This window comes from Carcharodon carcharias, chromosome 9 (assembly GCF_017639515.1).
Source record: "Carcharodon carcharias isolate sCarCar2 chromosome 9, sCarCar2.pri, whole genome shotgun sequence".
Classification (NCBI taxonomy): Eukaryota; Metazoa; Chordata; class Chondrichthyes; order Lamniformes; family Lamnidae; genus Carcharodon; species Carcharodon carcharias.
The window spans coordinates 59,447,788-59,462,104 of NC_054475.1; the positions used below are offsets into that span (position 1 = coordinate 59,447,788).

At 40.6% G+C, this 14,317-nt stretch overlaps 1 protein-coding gene across 2 annotated transcripts in view; it reads right to left on the reverse strand.

Annotated features, from left to right (window-relative positions):
- klhl12 (kelch-like family member 12) overlaps positions 1-14,317 on the reverse strand; it is a 59,709-nt gene that overhangs the window by 24,898 nt on the left and 20,494 nt on the right. For both annotated transcript variants that reach the window (XM_041196385.1, XM_041196386.1), the window contains exon 7: positions 9,107-9,221. In XM_041196385.1, the coding sequence (XP_041052319.1) occupies positions 9,107-9,221 (115 nt within the window). The remainder of the gene's footprint in view (positions 1-9,106; positions 9,222-14,317) is intronic.

Here is a 14,317-nt window from a genome sequence, read left to right on the forward strand (position 1 = left end):
ATTGTCGTTGACATCTTTTGATGATCTGCTTCTATCACTGCTTGTTTGTCCCTACAACCACACCACCCCGCCTCCACCTCTCTGTCTCTCTATCTCTCCGCCCCCCACACACACACCTTAAACCAGCTTATATTTCAGCTCTTTCTTGGACTCGAACTCAAGTTCTGTCGAAGGGTCATGAGGACTCGAAACGTCAACTCTTTTCTTCTCCGCTGATGCTGCCAGACCTGCTGAGTTTTTCCAGGTAATTCTGTTTTTGTTTTGGATTTCCAGCATCCGCAGTTTTTTTGTTTTTAAAACTGGTGGAGTTGTTGCAGGACACTTTGCAACTTGCTCAATACAGCAACCTGGTGGCCAAAACTAGCATACACATCATGACATCTGACACAGCAAAATTCATATAGAAAATGTTGGCAAGGGCAGGACTAAAGATTGTAACAACAGAAAGATAGATTTGTGGACAGTAATATGTACCTAGACAAGATTTTTGATTGATGACATAGGGAGAAAGAAAGTATTAGTAGCTCTCCTTTGCTAAGGTCTTGAATACTGAAGAGGCTACGGGGTGTATCCGAATTAGGGAAAGGTGGGAGGATCTGCAAGCTGGGGTGGCTCAGTGGACTGAGGAAGACAGAAGGGCCTGGGAGGTGATCCTGGGGAGTGCATGTACCAGCACGTAAAATCCCAGGGTCTGCTAATAACAGGAAAGGGATCCTAGGTTACCAGAGGGCAACAAGAGATGAGAGGCAGGATCATGGGACAATCAGTCCATGAGTGTAGGAGAAAGGATCTTGAAACCCTGCATATTAGCTAATCAGATGTTAGAAATTTGGGTTCACACAGGAACAGAGGTATGTGACAGAAAGACAGCATGCAAAGTTGAGTGTGGGTGCATATGTTCTGTTTTATTAATATTAGAGGCAAATCTTCTGATAGCATTGCTCATAGCAAAGCAAAGGATATAATAACACTGGAGAGTGGAAAGGTGCCGGGCTTAGCAGTAGTGTGATTTAAAGAAATAAAAGACTTGCATTTATACATCACTTTTCACAACCACCAAATATATCAAAGTGCTTTACAGCCAATGAAGTACTTTTGAAGTGTAGTCACTGTTGCAATGCAGGAAATGCAGTAGCTAATATGGACTCAGCAAACTCCCACTAAAAGCAATGTGGCCACATGCTGACTGAAGGACAAATATATAATACATGAGAAAGAACTGCACTGCTCTTCTTCAAAATAGTGCCACAGGATCTTTTACAATCACTCACGCAAGCAGTTGGGACCTCAGTTTAACATCTCATCCAAAAGACGGATATTGAAATAACAACAGGAACCTGGAGTTTGCCAGCATGGGAGGGGTTTGTAGCACCAACCACACATTTCAAATATATATACCATATCCTATTCATCTGCTCACCTTTGATTCAATGAATTTGCTCAAAGCTTTAAATGTAAAACAAGGCCTGAAGTTGAAATAATCTCTTGGTTATAAAAAATGGGGGATAGAAATCCTTTGGATAATTAAAAGCAATTAACAAGAAGATTATGAAGATTATGAAGATTATTCTGTTATCTTGGATGCATTACTGAAAGCTTGCCTAATCATCAAGGCTAATGAAAACAATCTTAAAGGAGATCATGAGAGTGATATAAAATGGGAATCTAGTGTAAGAAAGAAGACCCAAAGTATAACAGCGACAAGTAAAATTCCAAGCTTCAATACAAATGAAATAGAGAGGGCAGGTATTCAGATCCTCCAGTCAGATTTTCAGGAGCTAGATAGGAAATTAAAAAGTAGGACTTCAAAGGTAGTAATTTTAGGATTACTCCCACTGTCGTGCACTAACGAGAATAGAAATAGGAAGATAATGGGGATCAATGTGTGACTTGAGACATAGTGCAGGAGGGAGGGCTTCTCATTCTTGGGGCATTGGGACCAGTTCTGGGGTAGAGGCACCGTTTCAAAAGGAACGGGTTGCACCTCAACAAGATTGGGACCAATGTCCTCGTGGTGGGGTTCACTAGTGTGGCTGGGGAGGAATTAAACTAAATTGGCAAGGGGAATAGGCACCATCATACAGAAGTAGAAAAGAGGAATAAAATGCATAAAGGAGGGCAAGTGTTGGATAGTATTAGAAAAGGAAGTACTACCATATTAGGTAGGAGCAAATTGAAAAGGACTGCAAGGAATTGAAAAGCAGGTTTAGAATGCACGTATATGAATGCACAAAGTGTGATAAATAAGGTTGATCAGCCACAAGTAGAAAAAACTGTGGTAGCAATAATGGAAATGTGACTTAAAAATGACGAGGACTGGGCTCTTTATATTCAAGGATACAAAGTGTTTAGAGAAGATAAGGAAAGAAAAAAGGTGAGGTGGCAGAGAAGGCTGATGAAAGGAACACAATGCATTTTGTCTATACGGATTTTAAGGAAGCGTTTAACAAAGTACCACATAAAAGGCTGCTTAAAATTGAATCTCATGAAACGAGAGGTTCAGTGTTAGTTTGGATAAAAAAGTTAGCCTTAGGGCAGAAAACAGCAAGTCGTGATTGAATGGTTGTTTTTTCAGACTGGATTATGGCATACAGTGGATTTTCCCAAGTGCTAGGACCATTGTGTTTTTTTGATATATATATATATATATATATATATATATGACTTGGATATTGGAACACAGTAAAATTTCAAAATATGCCTATGTTACCAAACTTGCAGGCGTGACAAACAGTGAGAATGATACCAATTGACTGCAGTAGAGACACAGACAGACTAGCAGAATGGGCAGGCAAGTGGCAGATGGAATTTAATACAGAGAAGTGAGAGATGATGCATTTTGGTAGAAGAAATAGGGCGAGGCAACACAGACTTAACAGCACAGTTCTAAACAGTGTGAAGGGACATAGGAACTTGGGGAGGTCCCTGTAACAGATTTTCAAAGATGTGTTAGAATCATATCTCTCAAGACTGAAGTTTTCTTTTACAAAATAGAAGGACATGGCATGACCTGGGATTTTTTTTTAAAGATCATAAGTTCACTTGGAACTGTAAACAAGCAGGCCTCTTCTAAATCACCTGACCTATATGGTTAACTCCTTGAGAACGAGTTGTTTGCTTGTATGAATTGCAAAGCACTTTACTTAATGAAAAGCTGGGAGGCAAAGAGGTAGTCACAAGGGAGAGAGGGAAAAAACTTAAATTGTGAACTTGCTTATTTTGAAGGCAGTTTTGTTAGAGAATAAGCTGAGGAAAGAAGGCTACCTTGACTGGCTCCCTCTCTCTCTACCTTGCCTACAATTGTGTGTAGCTATCAACCAGTAGCCAGAGAACCCTCATCTGAGTGTAACCAGAAAGCTGAGACCAGCGGTGAGTACCAGGCATCCATGGGGACCAGTGTCCTGTCTTCACATAAGAGAAGTCCAGGTCGACAGCATTGAGACCCTGTGGACTTTATCCTTTATTTTATAACAGAATCACAGAATCTCAGTGCCGAAGGGGCCCTTTGGCCAATTGAATCTGCACCGACATGTGAGAAACACCTGACCTACCTAGCTAATCCCAATTTCTAGCATTTGGCCCATAGCCATGAATGTTATGATGTGCCAAGTACCCATCCTCCAAATCCCATCTCTGCAGAGAAACTCTTATCTGTTTGTCCTTTGTTTGTGTGTGCGCGTTAGGGGAATTCTTTAGGAAGAGATAGTTTTACTTCCCGATTACACTGTAAGTTAACCAGTACTTGCAAACTTGTTAAAAGAAGTCTTGTTTTAAAATAAATGAATCATTCTGAGTTTTTGAAAGAAGCCTGGTCAGAGTCTGTTTTCTTCTGGGTACTAGAGATATAGGTACACAATTAGCCATTTCGGTGAGAAAATTAAACATATAAATTAATAGTACAGCCTGCGTAGTAGTGGGGCTTGATAATTCACGCACTCCTCCCATCCCTGTTATAACAGATGACAGGACATATTGATAGGACAATTAGCAAAGCATGTGGGATTTTGGGCTTCATAAATAAAGGTATTGAATACAAAAACAGCAAAGTTCTGCTGAACCTTTATATAGCTCTGGTTAGGCCACAATTAGTGAGTATTGTGACCAGTTCTGGTCACCAGACTTTAAGGAGGATGTAAGGTCCTTGAAAGAGTACAGAGGAGATTTACCAGATTGGTTCTAGGAACAGGAGAATTTAGTTACAAGGTTAGAGGGGAGAGACCGGAGTTGTTGTTCTTGGAGGAAAGGAGATTGAGGGGAGATTTGATAGAGGTGCACAAGATTATGACAGGTTTAGATAAAGTGGATAAAGAAAATCTGGTTCCATTAGCTAATGGCACAAGGTCTAGAGGACACAGATTTAAGGTTTTGGGCAAGAGATGCAGGAGTATTGTGAGGAAGAACTTTTTTATTTACATAGTGAGTGGTAATGACCTGGAACTCCCTGTCCACGAGGGTAGTAGAAGCGGAGACAATCTATGATTTCAAAAGGAAATTGGGTGGGCACTTGAGAAAAATAAAACTTGAAGGGCTATGGGGATAGAGCTGGGGAATGGGACTGATTGGATTGCTCTGCAGCGAGCCAGCATGGAATTGATGGGCTGAATGGCCTCCTTCTGTGCTGTGATGACTCCATGACTATGAAACTGAGCATGAGAACTCCATGGAACCAGCAGAACATTTATTATTCAAAGAACTCGCAGAAGAAATGGAATCCAAATATAACAATGCCATTCTAAATGTATTATACAGGGGAAGATATCAAAGTGCATCTAGAGCTATTCTGTTAAATTAATACTATGACACTGGGTCCATTGGAAGATCCAATAGCAGTATTCACCTGGAATAATCCAGCCTCGAGAAGGGCAAGTATCAATGGTGCCTTTCTCCCAAAATTTTTCTCACATGTGGAAAGTAGAAAAGGCAACTTCCATATGAGAACTTGTGCTCCTCACGATCAGAATCTAATCACAGGATCACAGAATTTTAACGACACAGGAAGAGGCCATTCAGCCCATTGTGCCTGCACTGGCTCTCCAAATGAGCATTATGACCTAGTGCCATCGCCCTGCCTTTTCCCCATACCCTTGTTTCTGTTCAAATAATCATCAAATGCCCTCTTGAATGCATCGATTCAACCTGCCCACACCCAACTCCCAGACAGTGCATTCCAGCCCCAAATCACTTGTGTGAAAAAAATCTTTCTCGCATCACATTTGCTTCTTTTGCAAATCACTTTAAATCTATGTCCTCTCATTCTTGATCCTTGTACAAGCGGGAACAGCTTCTCCCTATCTACTTTATCCAGCCCCCTCATGATTTTGAACATCTCTAACAAATCTCCTCTTAGCCTTCTTCTCTCCGAGGAGAATGGTCCCAACCTCTCCAATCTATCCTCACAGCTGAAGTTTTTCATCCCTATAACCATTCTTGTAAACCTCTTCTGCACTCTCTCCAATGTGTTCACATCCTTCCTATAATGTGGCGCTCAGAATTATACACAATATTCCAACAGAGGTCTACCGAGTGTCTTAGATAAATTCAGCATAACTTCCTTGCTCTTGTACTCTATGCTCCTATTAATAAAGCCCAGGATACTATATACTTTATTAACTGCTCTCCCTACCTGTCTTGCCAACTTCAATGATCTATGCACATATACACCCAAGTCTTTCTGCTTCAAAATTTCACCCCTTATTCTATATTATCTGTCCATGTTCTTCCTACCAAAATTCATCACCTCGCACTTCTCCGCATTGGGCTTTATCTGCCACCTATCTTCCCACTCCACCAACTTGTCTATGTCCTCCTGAAGTTCCACACCGTTCTCCTCGCAGTTCACAACACTCCCAAGCTTCGTATCATCCACAAAGTTTGAAATTGTCCCTTGCATACCAAGATCTAGATCATTAATATATATCAGGAAAAGCAAAGGTTCCAATACTGACCCCTGGGGAACTCCACTACAAACTTTCCTTCGGCCCGAAAAATATCCACTGACCATTACTCTGCTTGATATTTTCAGCCAATATTGTATCCACGTTGCTACTGGCCCTTTTATTCCATGAGCAATAATTTTTCTCACAAGTCTGTTGTATGGCACTGTGTCACATGCCTTTTGAAAGTCCATGTACACCACATCAACAGCATTACCCTCATCATCTTTTTGTTACCTCTTTAAAAAACTCCAGCAAGTTAGTTAAACACAATTTCCGCTTTAGAAATCCATGGTGGCTCTTCCTTATCAACCCATATCTTTCTATGTGACTACTAATTCTATCCCGAATAATTGTTTTTAGAATCTTGCCCACCACTGAAGTTAAACTGACTGGTCTGTAATTGCTGGGCTTACCATTACAACCTTTTTTGAACAAGGGCGTAATGTTTGCAACTCTCCAGTCCTCTGACATCACCCCCCGAGTCTAGGGAAGACTGAAAGATTATGGCCAGGGTCATGTTCACATTCATCAGCTGAAAGTGCAGTCAGTAATTCAGGTGCTCCTTGTGTAAGATTGCCTCACCATTAATTTAAAAAGGCCTGGTGTGGGTTGAAATATTTAGGAAATAGCATTCTGCAGAGCAAACAATCCTCTTGCTTATTGCAATAACAAGTTTCCAGAGTATGTTGCATCCCACTGCATCTGAGCGAAAGTAGAATACAGTCTCTGTATAACAGACGGCTGAATACATGTACCAGCTGTAAATGCAAAGGCACAGATTACCAGCTTTGATCATAAGAAACGCTAAGAAACATAAGAATCATAAAAATCATAAAAAACAGGTCCTGGGGCTCAGAGCTTGATGAACAAGTTGTCAACATTCTGAACTATTGGTAACAAGCTCCTCCCAGTCTTTAATGTCAATGCTGCTGCACTTCAAGGAGAGTGTCCTAGAAGCATTTTCTTTGTCCTCCCTTGGAATGTTGGCCATTTGAATATTGAGAAAACAACTTGGCAGGTAAGACACTTTTTGGCTATCCAGAAACAGTCCATTGAAGTTGATTTTGCAGGAATTTTGCCTGAATGCATGTCAAGCTGGCTGCAAGAAGAGCACTAGCATTTGTTCGACGGTCCTCCCATTGAATCCAGAGGATATGGCAGAGGCATTGCTGATGGAATTTCTCTAGTGCTCATACGAGTCACTAGTACACAGTCCAGGTCTCATTGCAATAGAGGAGTATGGTGACGACAAACGCTCTAAGCACTGGGCCATTTGTTGACTTGGAGGTTTTAGCTGTCAAACATTCACTGCTGTAGTTTGTAGAAGAATGAATTTGCACAGCTGAACTGGTGGTGTTTCTCGTCATCAATGGTGGCCTTTTGAGAGAGGTGGCTGCCAAGGTATGGGAAGTACTCAACATATTACATTGTCTCTCCTTCAACATGTATGGGAGCTGGAATGTTTGGCTGAGCAGGTGTGGACTTACAGGTGAGTTTTGTTTTGGCAACATTCAAGGACAGTCCAAGTTTCTTGTGTACAGAATTGAAGGCATTGAGAGTGGCTTGCAAATCTGGTGCAGAGTGGAAAACAACACTGCAGTCATCTGCACACTGTAGATCATGTATATCTATGGTGGTCAGTTTAGTTTTGGCAGGGAGGTGACTGAGGTTAAAGAGTTTTCCATCTAGATGGTATTTAATACTCACATCAGAGGGCAGTTGATCTTTGAAGAGGTGAGTAGCTACTGTCAGGTAGATTGTAAACAGTATGGGGGCTATCATGCAGCCCTGCTTGATCACGGTTCGGATTTTGAAGGTATCTGTTTCAGATCTTCCATTCAAGACAGTTGCAGTCATATCATCATGAAGCAAATATAGGATTATGATGAGGTTTCTTGGACATATAAATCTTTGGAGCACAATCCACAGAACCTCATAACTTACTGAGTCACTACCATATTACCATCATTAAATAATTGATTGAAGCACTGCATTGTGCTTAACTTTAAGCCATAGAATGAAAAGAGGAAGGATTTTATTATATAGGGAAAATACTGTGGATGCTCGAGAACTGAAATAACAAAGTGCTGGAAAAACTCAGCAGGTCTGGCAGCACCTGTGGAGAGAGAAACAGAGTTAACATTCTGAGTCCAATGTGACTCTTCTTCAGAACTCCGAAGTTCCAAAGAAGAGTCACATTGGGCTCAAAGGATTATATTTTTTTCAGCTGAATACAGTCTGACAAAACCAAGTGATTTAACTGGTCTGTTTTGTGATGCCTACTCATTGTCGTTTGGTGGTTTTTCCTATGTGAAATATTTTTAATTGGCTCAAATATCCTATTGACTAAACATGAACTGATCAGCATTTTAAATAAATAGTGGTTTTGTCCTGCAGACCTGGCACCTTGAGAATTGTGGGCACGCAATAAATGATATCTGCATTCCTCTAATTCTGGCCTCATGAGCATCCCCAATTTTAATCATTTCACCACTGACGGCTGTACCTTCAGCTGTGGGATTGCAGCCTACTTCCTCTCCACCTCTCTTTCCTCCTTTAAGTGGCTTGTCAAAAATTACCTCTTTGACCAAGTTTTCAGTCATCTGCCCCAACATCTCCTAACTTTCCATATTTTATACTGTCATGATCAAGTACAGTTTAGGTAAGGCGTGAACTAAGTATACAGTAAAGCTTCCTGTATATTGTTCCAACCTCAAAACAAGCACCTATGTAATATTTCTATATTCCACACCCGGTGCCCTTGAGGTCTTTCTCATTAGCTTCTCAATTTAGGATCCATTATTGACATTTTGGCAGCTCTAAGTGCCTTGGGTCTGTATGCACTAGAAATTGAGTTGAGAATATAAAGGTATTTTACTTAGGATATTCACAGTCAAAGGAGAGCAGGCCGTCATGTCATATGACTAGACTAAAATGGAACCAAGACTGGGATGAAAAGACAACGTGAACTATCCAGTCCATCTCAGACTGGGGCGAACTTAAGTTCGTTGGAACCCCACACAGAACAATCTGAGACAACATCACACTAATGGAGTACAAATTAATGTACAAGTCAACCTTACTGTCCCTCACTTTCTAGAATGATCTGTATACAAGGAATAGACTCCAAGATGAATGCGAGAACTTCCTATCCTTTCACCAACACTCACCCAATCTCGGCCTGGTCCTGGGGCTCTGCATCTGTGTTCGGATTTCTGGTCTCAGGTGAAATTTCTTGGCTTCATCCACCAGATCTCGGCACTGAAGGCTATACCGAATTAGGGGCTGGAGAAAGAGGGAAAACTCTCAACCAAAGTTAATGACTGTTCAGAAAACAATACATTCCCATTTTCACATGCTCAGTTATGTAAGGTTCCCACTCCACCATCCCACAGTGTGAAGCTGGGATCAGCACAAACCAAATTAATGTGAAAAATTCATATCCTGGAACTACTGACACCACTGCTCAAAAAAGTGCAGATTAGTAATTTCTCGGTACAATACTGATTTTCATCGAAGACACCACTGGATGCAGATGATTCAACCGAACTCCTAAATCCATATAACCATAGGAATCATACTTAACCCAAATACCAGGGAAAACACCTCAATCAATCAAAAAAACCCAAGAGGTTATACTAATCGCCCGGCAGCTCATTTTAAAAGGAGACGGCCATGAAAAAATGCCTTTTCTTAAGATTCAATATGTTGCTCATCTATATTGTGGACCTAGTGTGAAGCCTCTCAACTGTCTCTCCTTTCCAATATTGTAAAGTGATTTTGCCTGTCCTCATGCTCCCAACCTACTGACACTCAGCAGCATCCCATTCATTTAGTGGAAGAAACTTCAGAGCATGAAAACATCTTGAGACCCATCAAGTCCGCTCCACTCTGAATCCATATCGTGGGCTCCTCCTACTCACTCACAATTCTCTCCCTAGTCATTAATTTTTAACTTTAAGGAACACTGTTTTTGCCTCTATATAACCCTCAATTCTCCCTTCTTAATAAATATCATTCAGGTCTCTTTGAAACGGGCTCCAAAACCTCAAACCTGTGCAGTTAAGAAAGATTTTACTATTCTTTAACTCTGTACAAACATTACGAATTTTAGATTTAGTCCCGTATTACTGCCCAAGTAACATTTGTGGTCCTTCCTCTTCATTCAATCCCTCTCCCATTACCCCCCACTAGATTTCCAGAGGATGTGAAAATTGTTTTACTAATGAAAGTAATTTCTTTCTATTTCACAATATATTCAGCAAATGGAATTCTCCAGGTGTAAATTTCTTGATATGGTTGGTTTCGACACTTACACCTTGAAGGATTTCCACGTGTCATGAACCTGACTAATCAAAATAAGACTCCTCATCAGATGCACCTTCAACATTTGCCAGTTCCCCAATGCTACATGTCCACACCCATATACTTTGACTGTGTACAATCTGTCAGCATCCAAGACTCCATTGGCTATCTCCAGAATGAGGTTACTTTTAACTGGTGTCCAGCCAACCAAAGACGTTTCTCCCTGATGGATTCATAAGGGCAGAAATTGAACACCTTGGTTTCAGTCTCTAAATTTGCTTTGATCTGTTCATAGTCTAAAGCTCCAACTTTAACCTAACCTGCCATGAAGTTAAACCTGGAGGATTCCCTTTGCTGAGCAAACTGTAAAACCAGGCATCTGGTCCAAACCCATTCCAATCCAGTAAGATGGGTTAGGCTAAAATCGGGGGTTATGCCTTGGGAACGTTACTGGGCCCGAACCTCTAATAATCTCAATAGAGAACACAAAGAACATTGCAGAAATTAATCAGGAACCAAGGGCCTAATGAGAGTGAGGAACTTAAAACTAAATACTAGTGAAGAAAAAGTACTGGAAAAATTAATAGGACTGCTGGAACTGATGGGCTACACGCAAGGATTTTACAAGAGGTGTTTGCAAAGGTAGTGGGTGCAATGGTTTTGATCATGCTGAATTCCTGAGATTCTAGAACAGTCCCTTTGGATTGAAAGGTGGCAAAATGTATCCTTGCTATTTAAGAAAGGAGGGAGAGAGAAAACAGTAACTACAGGCCAGTTAGTCTGACATCAGTAGAAGGAAAATGCTAGAATATATTATTGGGAAGTGATAATGGGACACTTAGAAAATTACAATATGATTAGGCAGAGTCAACGTGATTTAATGAAAGGGAATCATGTTGACAGGTCTATTAAGAGATTATGAGGGTGCAATAAGCAGCGTAGATAAGGGGATCCTGTGGATGTGGTATATTTGGATTTTCAGAAGGCATTCAATAAGGTGTCACATAAGAGGCTGTTACAGGGATCATGGGGATTGGAGGTAATATATTAGCAAAGATTGAGGACTGGTTAATGGACAGAAAACAGAGTGTGTGAACATACAGAGTAGCAGGTTGTAACTAGTGAGTGCTGCAAGGATCAGTGCTTTGCCCTCAGTTATTTACAATTTATATCAACGAGTCAGGTGAGAGCACTGAATGTCAGAGTCACTACAGCACAGAGGAGGCCATTTGGCCCACTGAATTCATGCTGGGATATACCCAAGCTTACTGACAGTACAAAGTTGGGTGAGAAAGTAAGTTGTGATGAGGACACAAAGAGGCTGCAAAGGGATATGGATCAGTTAATTGATTGGACAGAGTGTATAATATGAGGAAGAGTGAAATTATCCATTTTGAGAGGAAGAATGGAAAAGCAAAATGTTCATTAAAAGGCGAGAGATTAGTAAATGTTGTACATGAATCACAAAGTTAATATGCAGTTACAGCAAGTGATTAGGAAGGCAAATGTTCTTTTTGACATATTTGTTCTTGGGGTGTAGGCATTTCTAGCAAGGCCAGCGTTATTGCCCATCCCTAATTGCCCTCGAGGTGATGGTGGTGAGCCTTAATTACAAGGGTTGGCACTATAAAAGTAAGGAACTCATACTGCAATTATATAGGAACAGGCATAGGCCATTTAGCCCCTCCATCTTGTTCCACCACTCAATCATGGCTGATCTGAGACCTAACTCCATGAACCCACCTTTCCCATACATCCTTTAGATAACAAAAATCCGAGAGCTTAAACCGAGATGTAAAATCTACAATTGATCTAGCTTCAATTGCCATTTATGGAAGAGAATTTCAAATATCCACCACCCTTTGTGTGTAGAAATGTTTCCTAATATAGGACTTTGGCGAGACCATACCTGGGGTACTGTGTACAGTTTTGATCTCCTTATCAAGAAAGGATACACTTGTTTTAAAGAGAGTGCAACAAAAATTCATTAGGCTGATTCCTGGGATGACAGTGTTGTCCTAGGAGGAGAGATCAAGTAGAAGAACCTATATCCTCTAGAGTTTAGGAGAATGAAGGGTGATCTCATAGAAATGTGCAAAATTCTTAGAGGAATGAGGCTGAGAGGCTGTTTTCCCCTGGCTGGAGAATCAGGAACTGGGGGGGGCATTATCTCATAACAAGGGATCACCATCATTTAGAACTAAGGTGAGGAGATATTTCTTCACTTGGTGGATTGTGAATCTTTGGGTCTGTCTACCCAAGAGGGCTGTGAATGCTCAGTCAACATGTCTATTTAAGACTGAGATCAATACATTTTTGGGCACTTAAGGAATCAAGGGATATGAGGATTGGGCAAGAAAATGGAGTGGGTGTAGAAGGTTAGTGATGATTTCATTGAATGATGCAGCAGGCTTGATGGGGCATACTGCCCACTCTTGTTCCTATTTATATTGTGTGTGTCTAAAGTCTCTTTCAATTGATCAACAAAGCTCGCTAATACTTTCTATATGGGCTCAAAACCTCCAAGTGTGATAAATCCAGTATTCTACTGCCACTTCATGATAGCCATAATATCCTACAAGGGAATCAAGGGCAATGGGGGACAGGCAGGAAAGTGGAGTTAAAGCCACAATCAGATCAGTCATGATTTTACTGAATAGCAGAACAAGCTCGATGGGCTGAATGACCTACTCCTATTTTGTTATGATCTAAGCTCTTCCTAACCCCTGCACTTTCAAGGATTTAAAATCAAGGCTCTTCTAACAATCTTTTATTTCTTACTTAAACACGATCCTTTCCAGATCTGTAGAACTGTGTGGAAAAAAATGAAGGACTTTTTTTCTAAGATTTAGCTTGATATTGGCTAGTTTATGATGTCTTTGCATATAAGGGGTGTAAAAACTGGCCTCACTCACTAAAAAATAAATTTTCAGCTCATTCATGTTACATGTTATTGCAATAATTATTCCAATCCAGGGGGGCTTGAAGCCATTCAATTCAGATACAGTCATGCTTTGTAATTTGTTCAAATACATGTTTAATTGGAAGCTCTTGACAAAAACAGAGTTACCTGGAAAAACTCAGCAGGTCTGGCAGCATCGGCGGAGAAGAAAAGAGTTGACGTTTCAAGTCCTCGTCACCCTTCGACAGAATCTGTCGAAGGGTCATGAGGACATGAAACGTCAACTCTTTTCTTATCCGCCGATGCTGCCAGACCTGCTGAGTTTTTCCAGGTAATTCTGTTTTTGTTTTGGATTTCCAGCATCCGCAGTTTTTTGTTTTTATCTATGGAAGCTCTTGACAACTATTTAAATTCCTGATGCCCCACTAAGGATATTTATCAGCCAGTTATTATTTTAAATTAGTTCACGTGGACTTTCAAAGAGGGAAAAAAAAGAGTCTATATTGAGTCTTTGAAGATTTTAGAAAAGTCTTCAGCTCTTTGAAAGCTCCTGACAAACTCTCCAATATGAAAAACAAGTAGGATCATGAATGCATTCAAACCATTATTATACAAACTATCAACCACCAGAATATTAAATAACCTGGGTAAATTCCCGAGTTGGTAAGATAAAAGAGTTAAAAAAAGACGCATTATGTTTGAGAACTTAATTTTAGTCTTACCAAATTCCCTGCTTCATTGCTCAGTGTGTCAGAGGTAAAAGTGTGGTGGGTTCGGTTGATGTAAGAAGGACCTGATTTTAAGAGCGCTAGCTGCTACAATAAGTTATTATAGGCAGGGCCTGTGGTTACATTGTTAACAGTGAAACAAAGGACATACTTCATCTCTCAACCTCTGATATTCCTGTATTGCTACTTGCCTATTTCTCTTCACTCATCTCACCTTGGTATCTTTTGCTTTTCACTTGTTGTGCCTGTCATCTTGTTTCTCTTTTTCCTTGTCATCTTTTTCAGATTTTCTGTGTCTTGTTATTTTGTCTCTTGTTCTTTCTCTGATGCTCCTAAATGATATCATCCTCCTTCCTCCCTGTCAACTCCCACCCATTGTCTTTAACTCTACTCAGCTCCAATCTTCCCATCCATGTCCCTAATCTTCCACATCAGCACTCACCCAT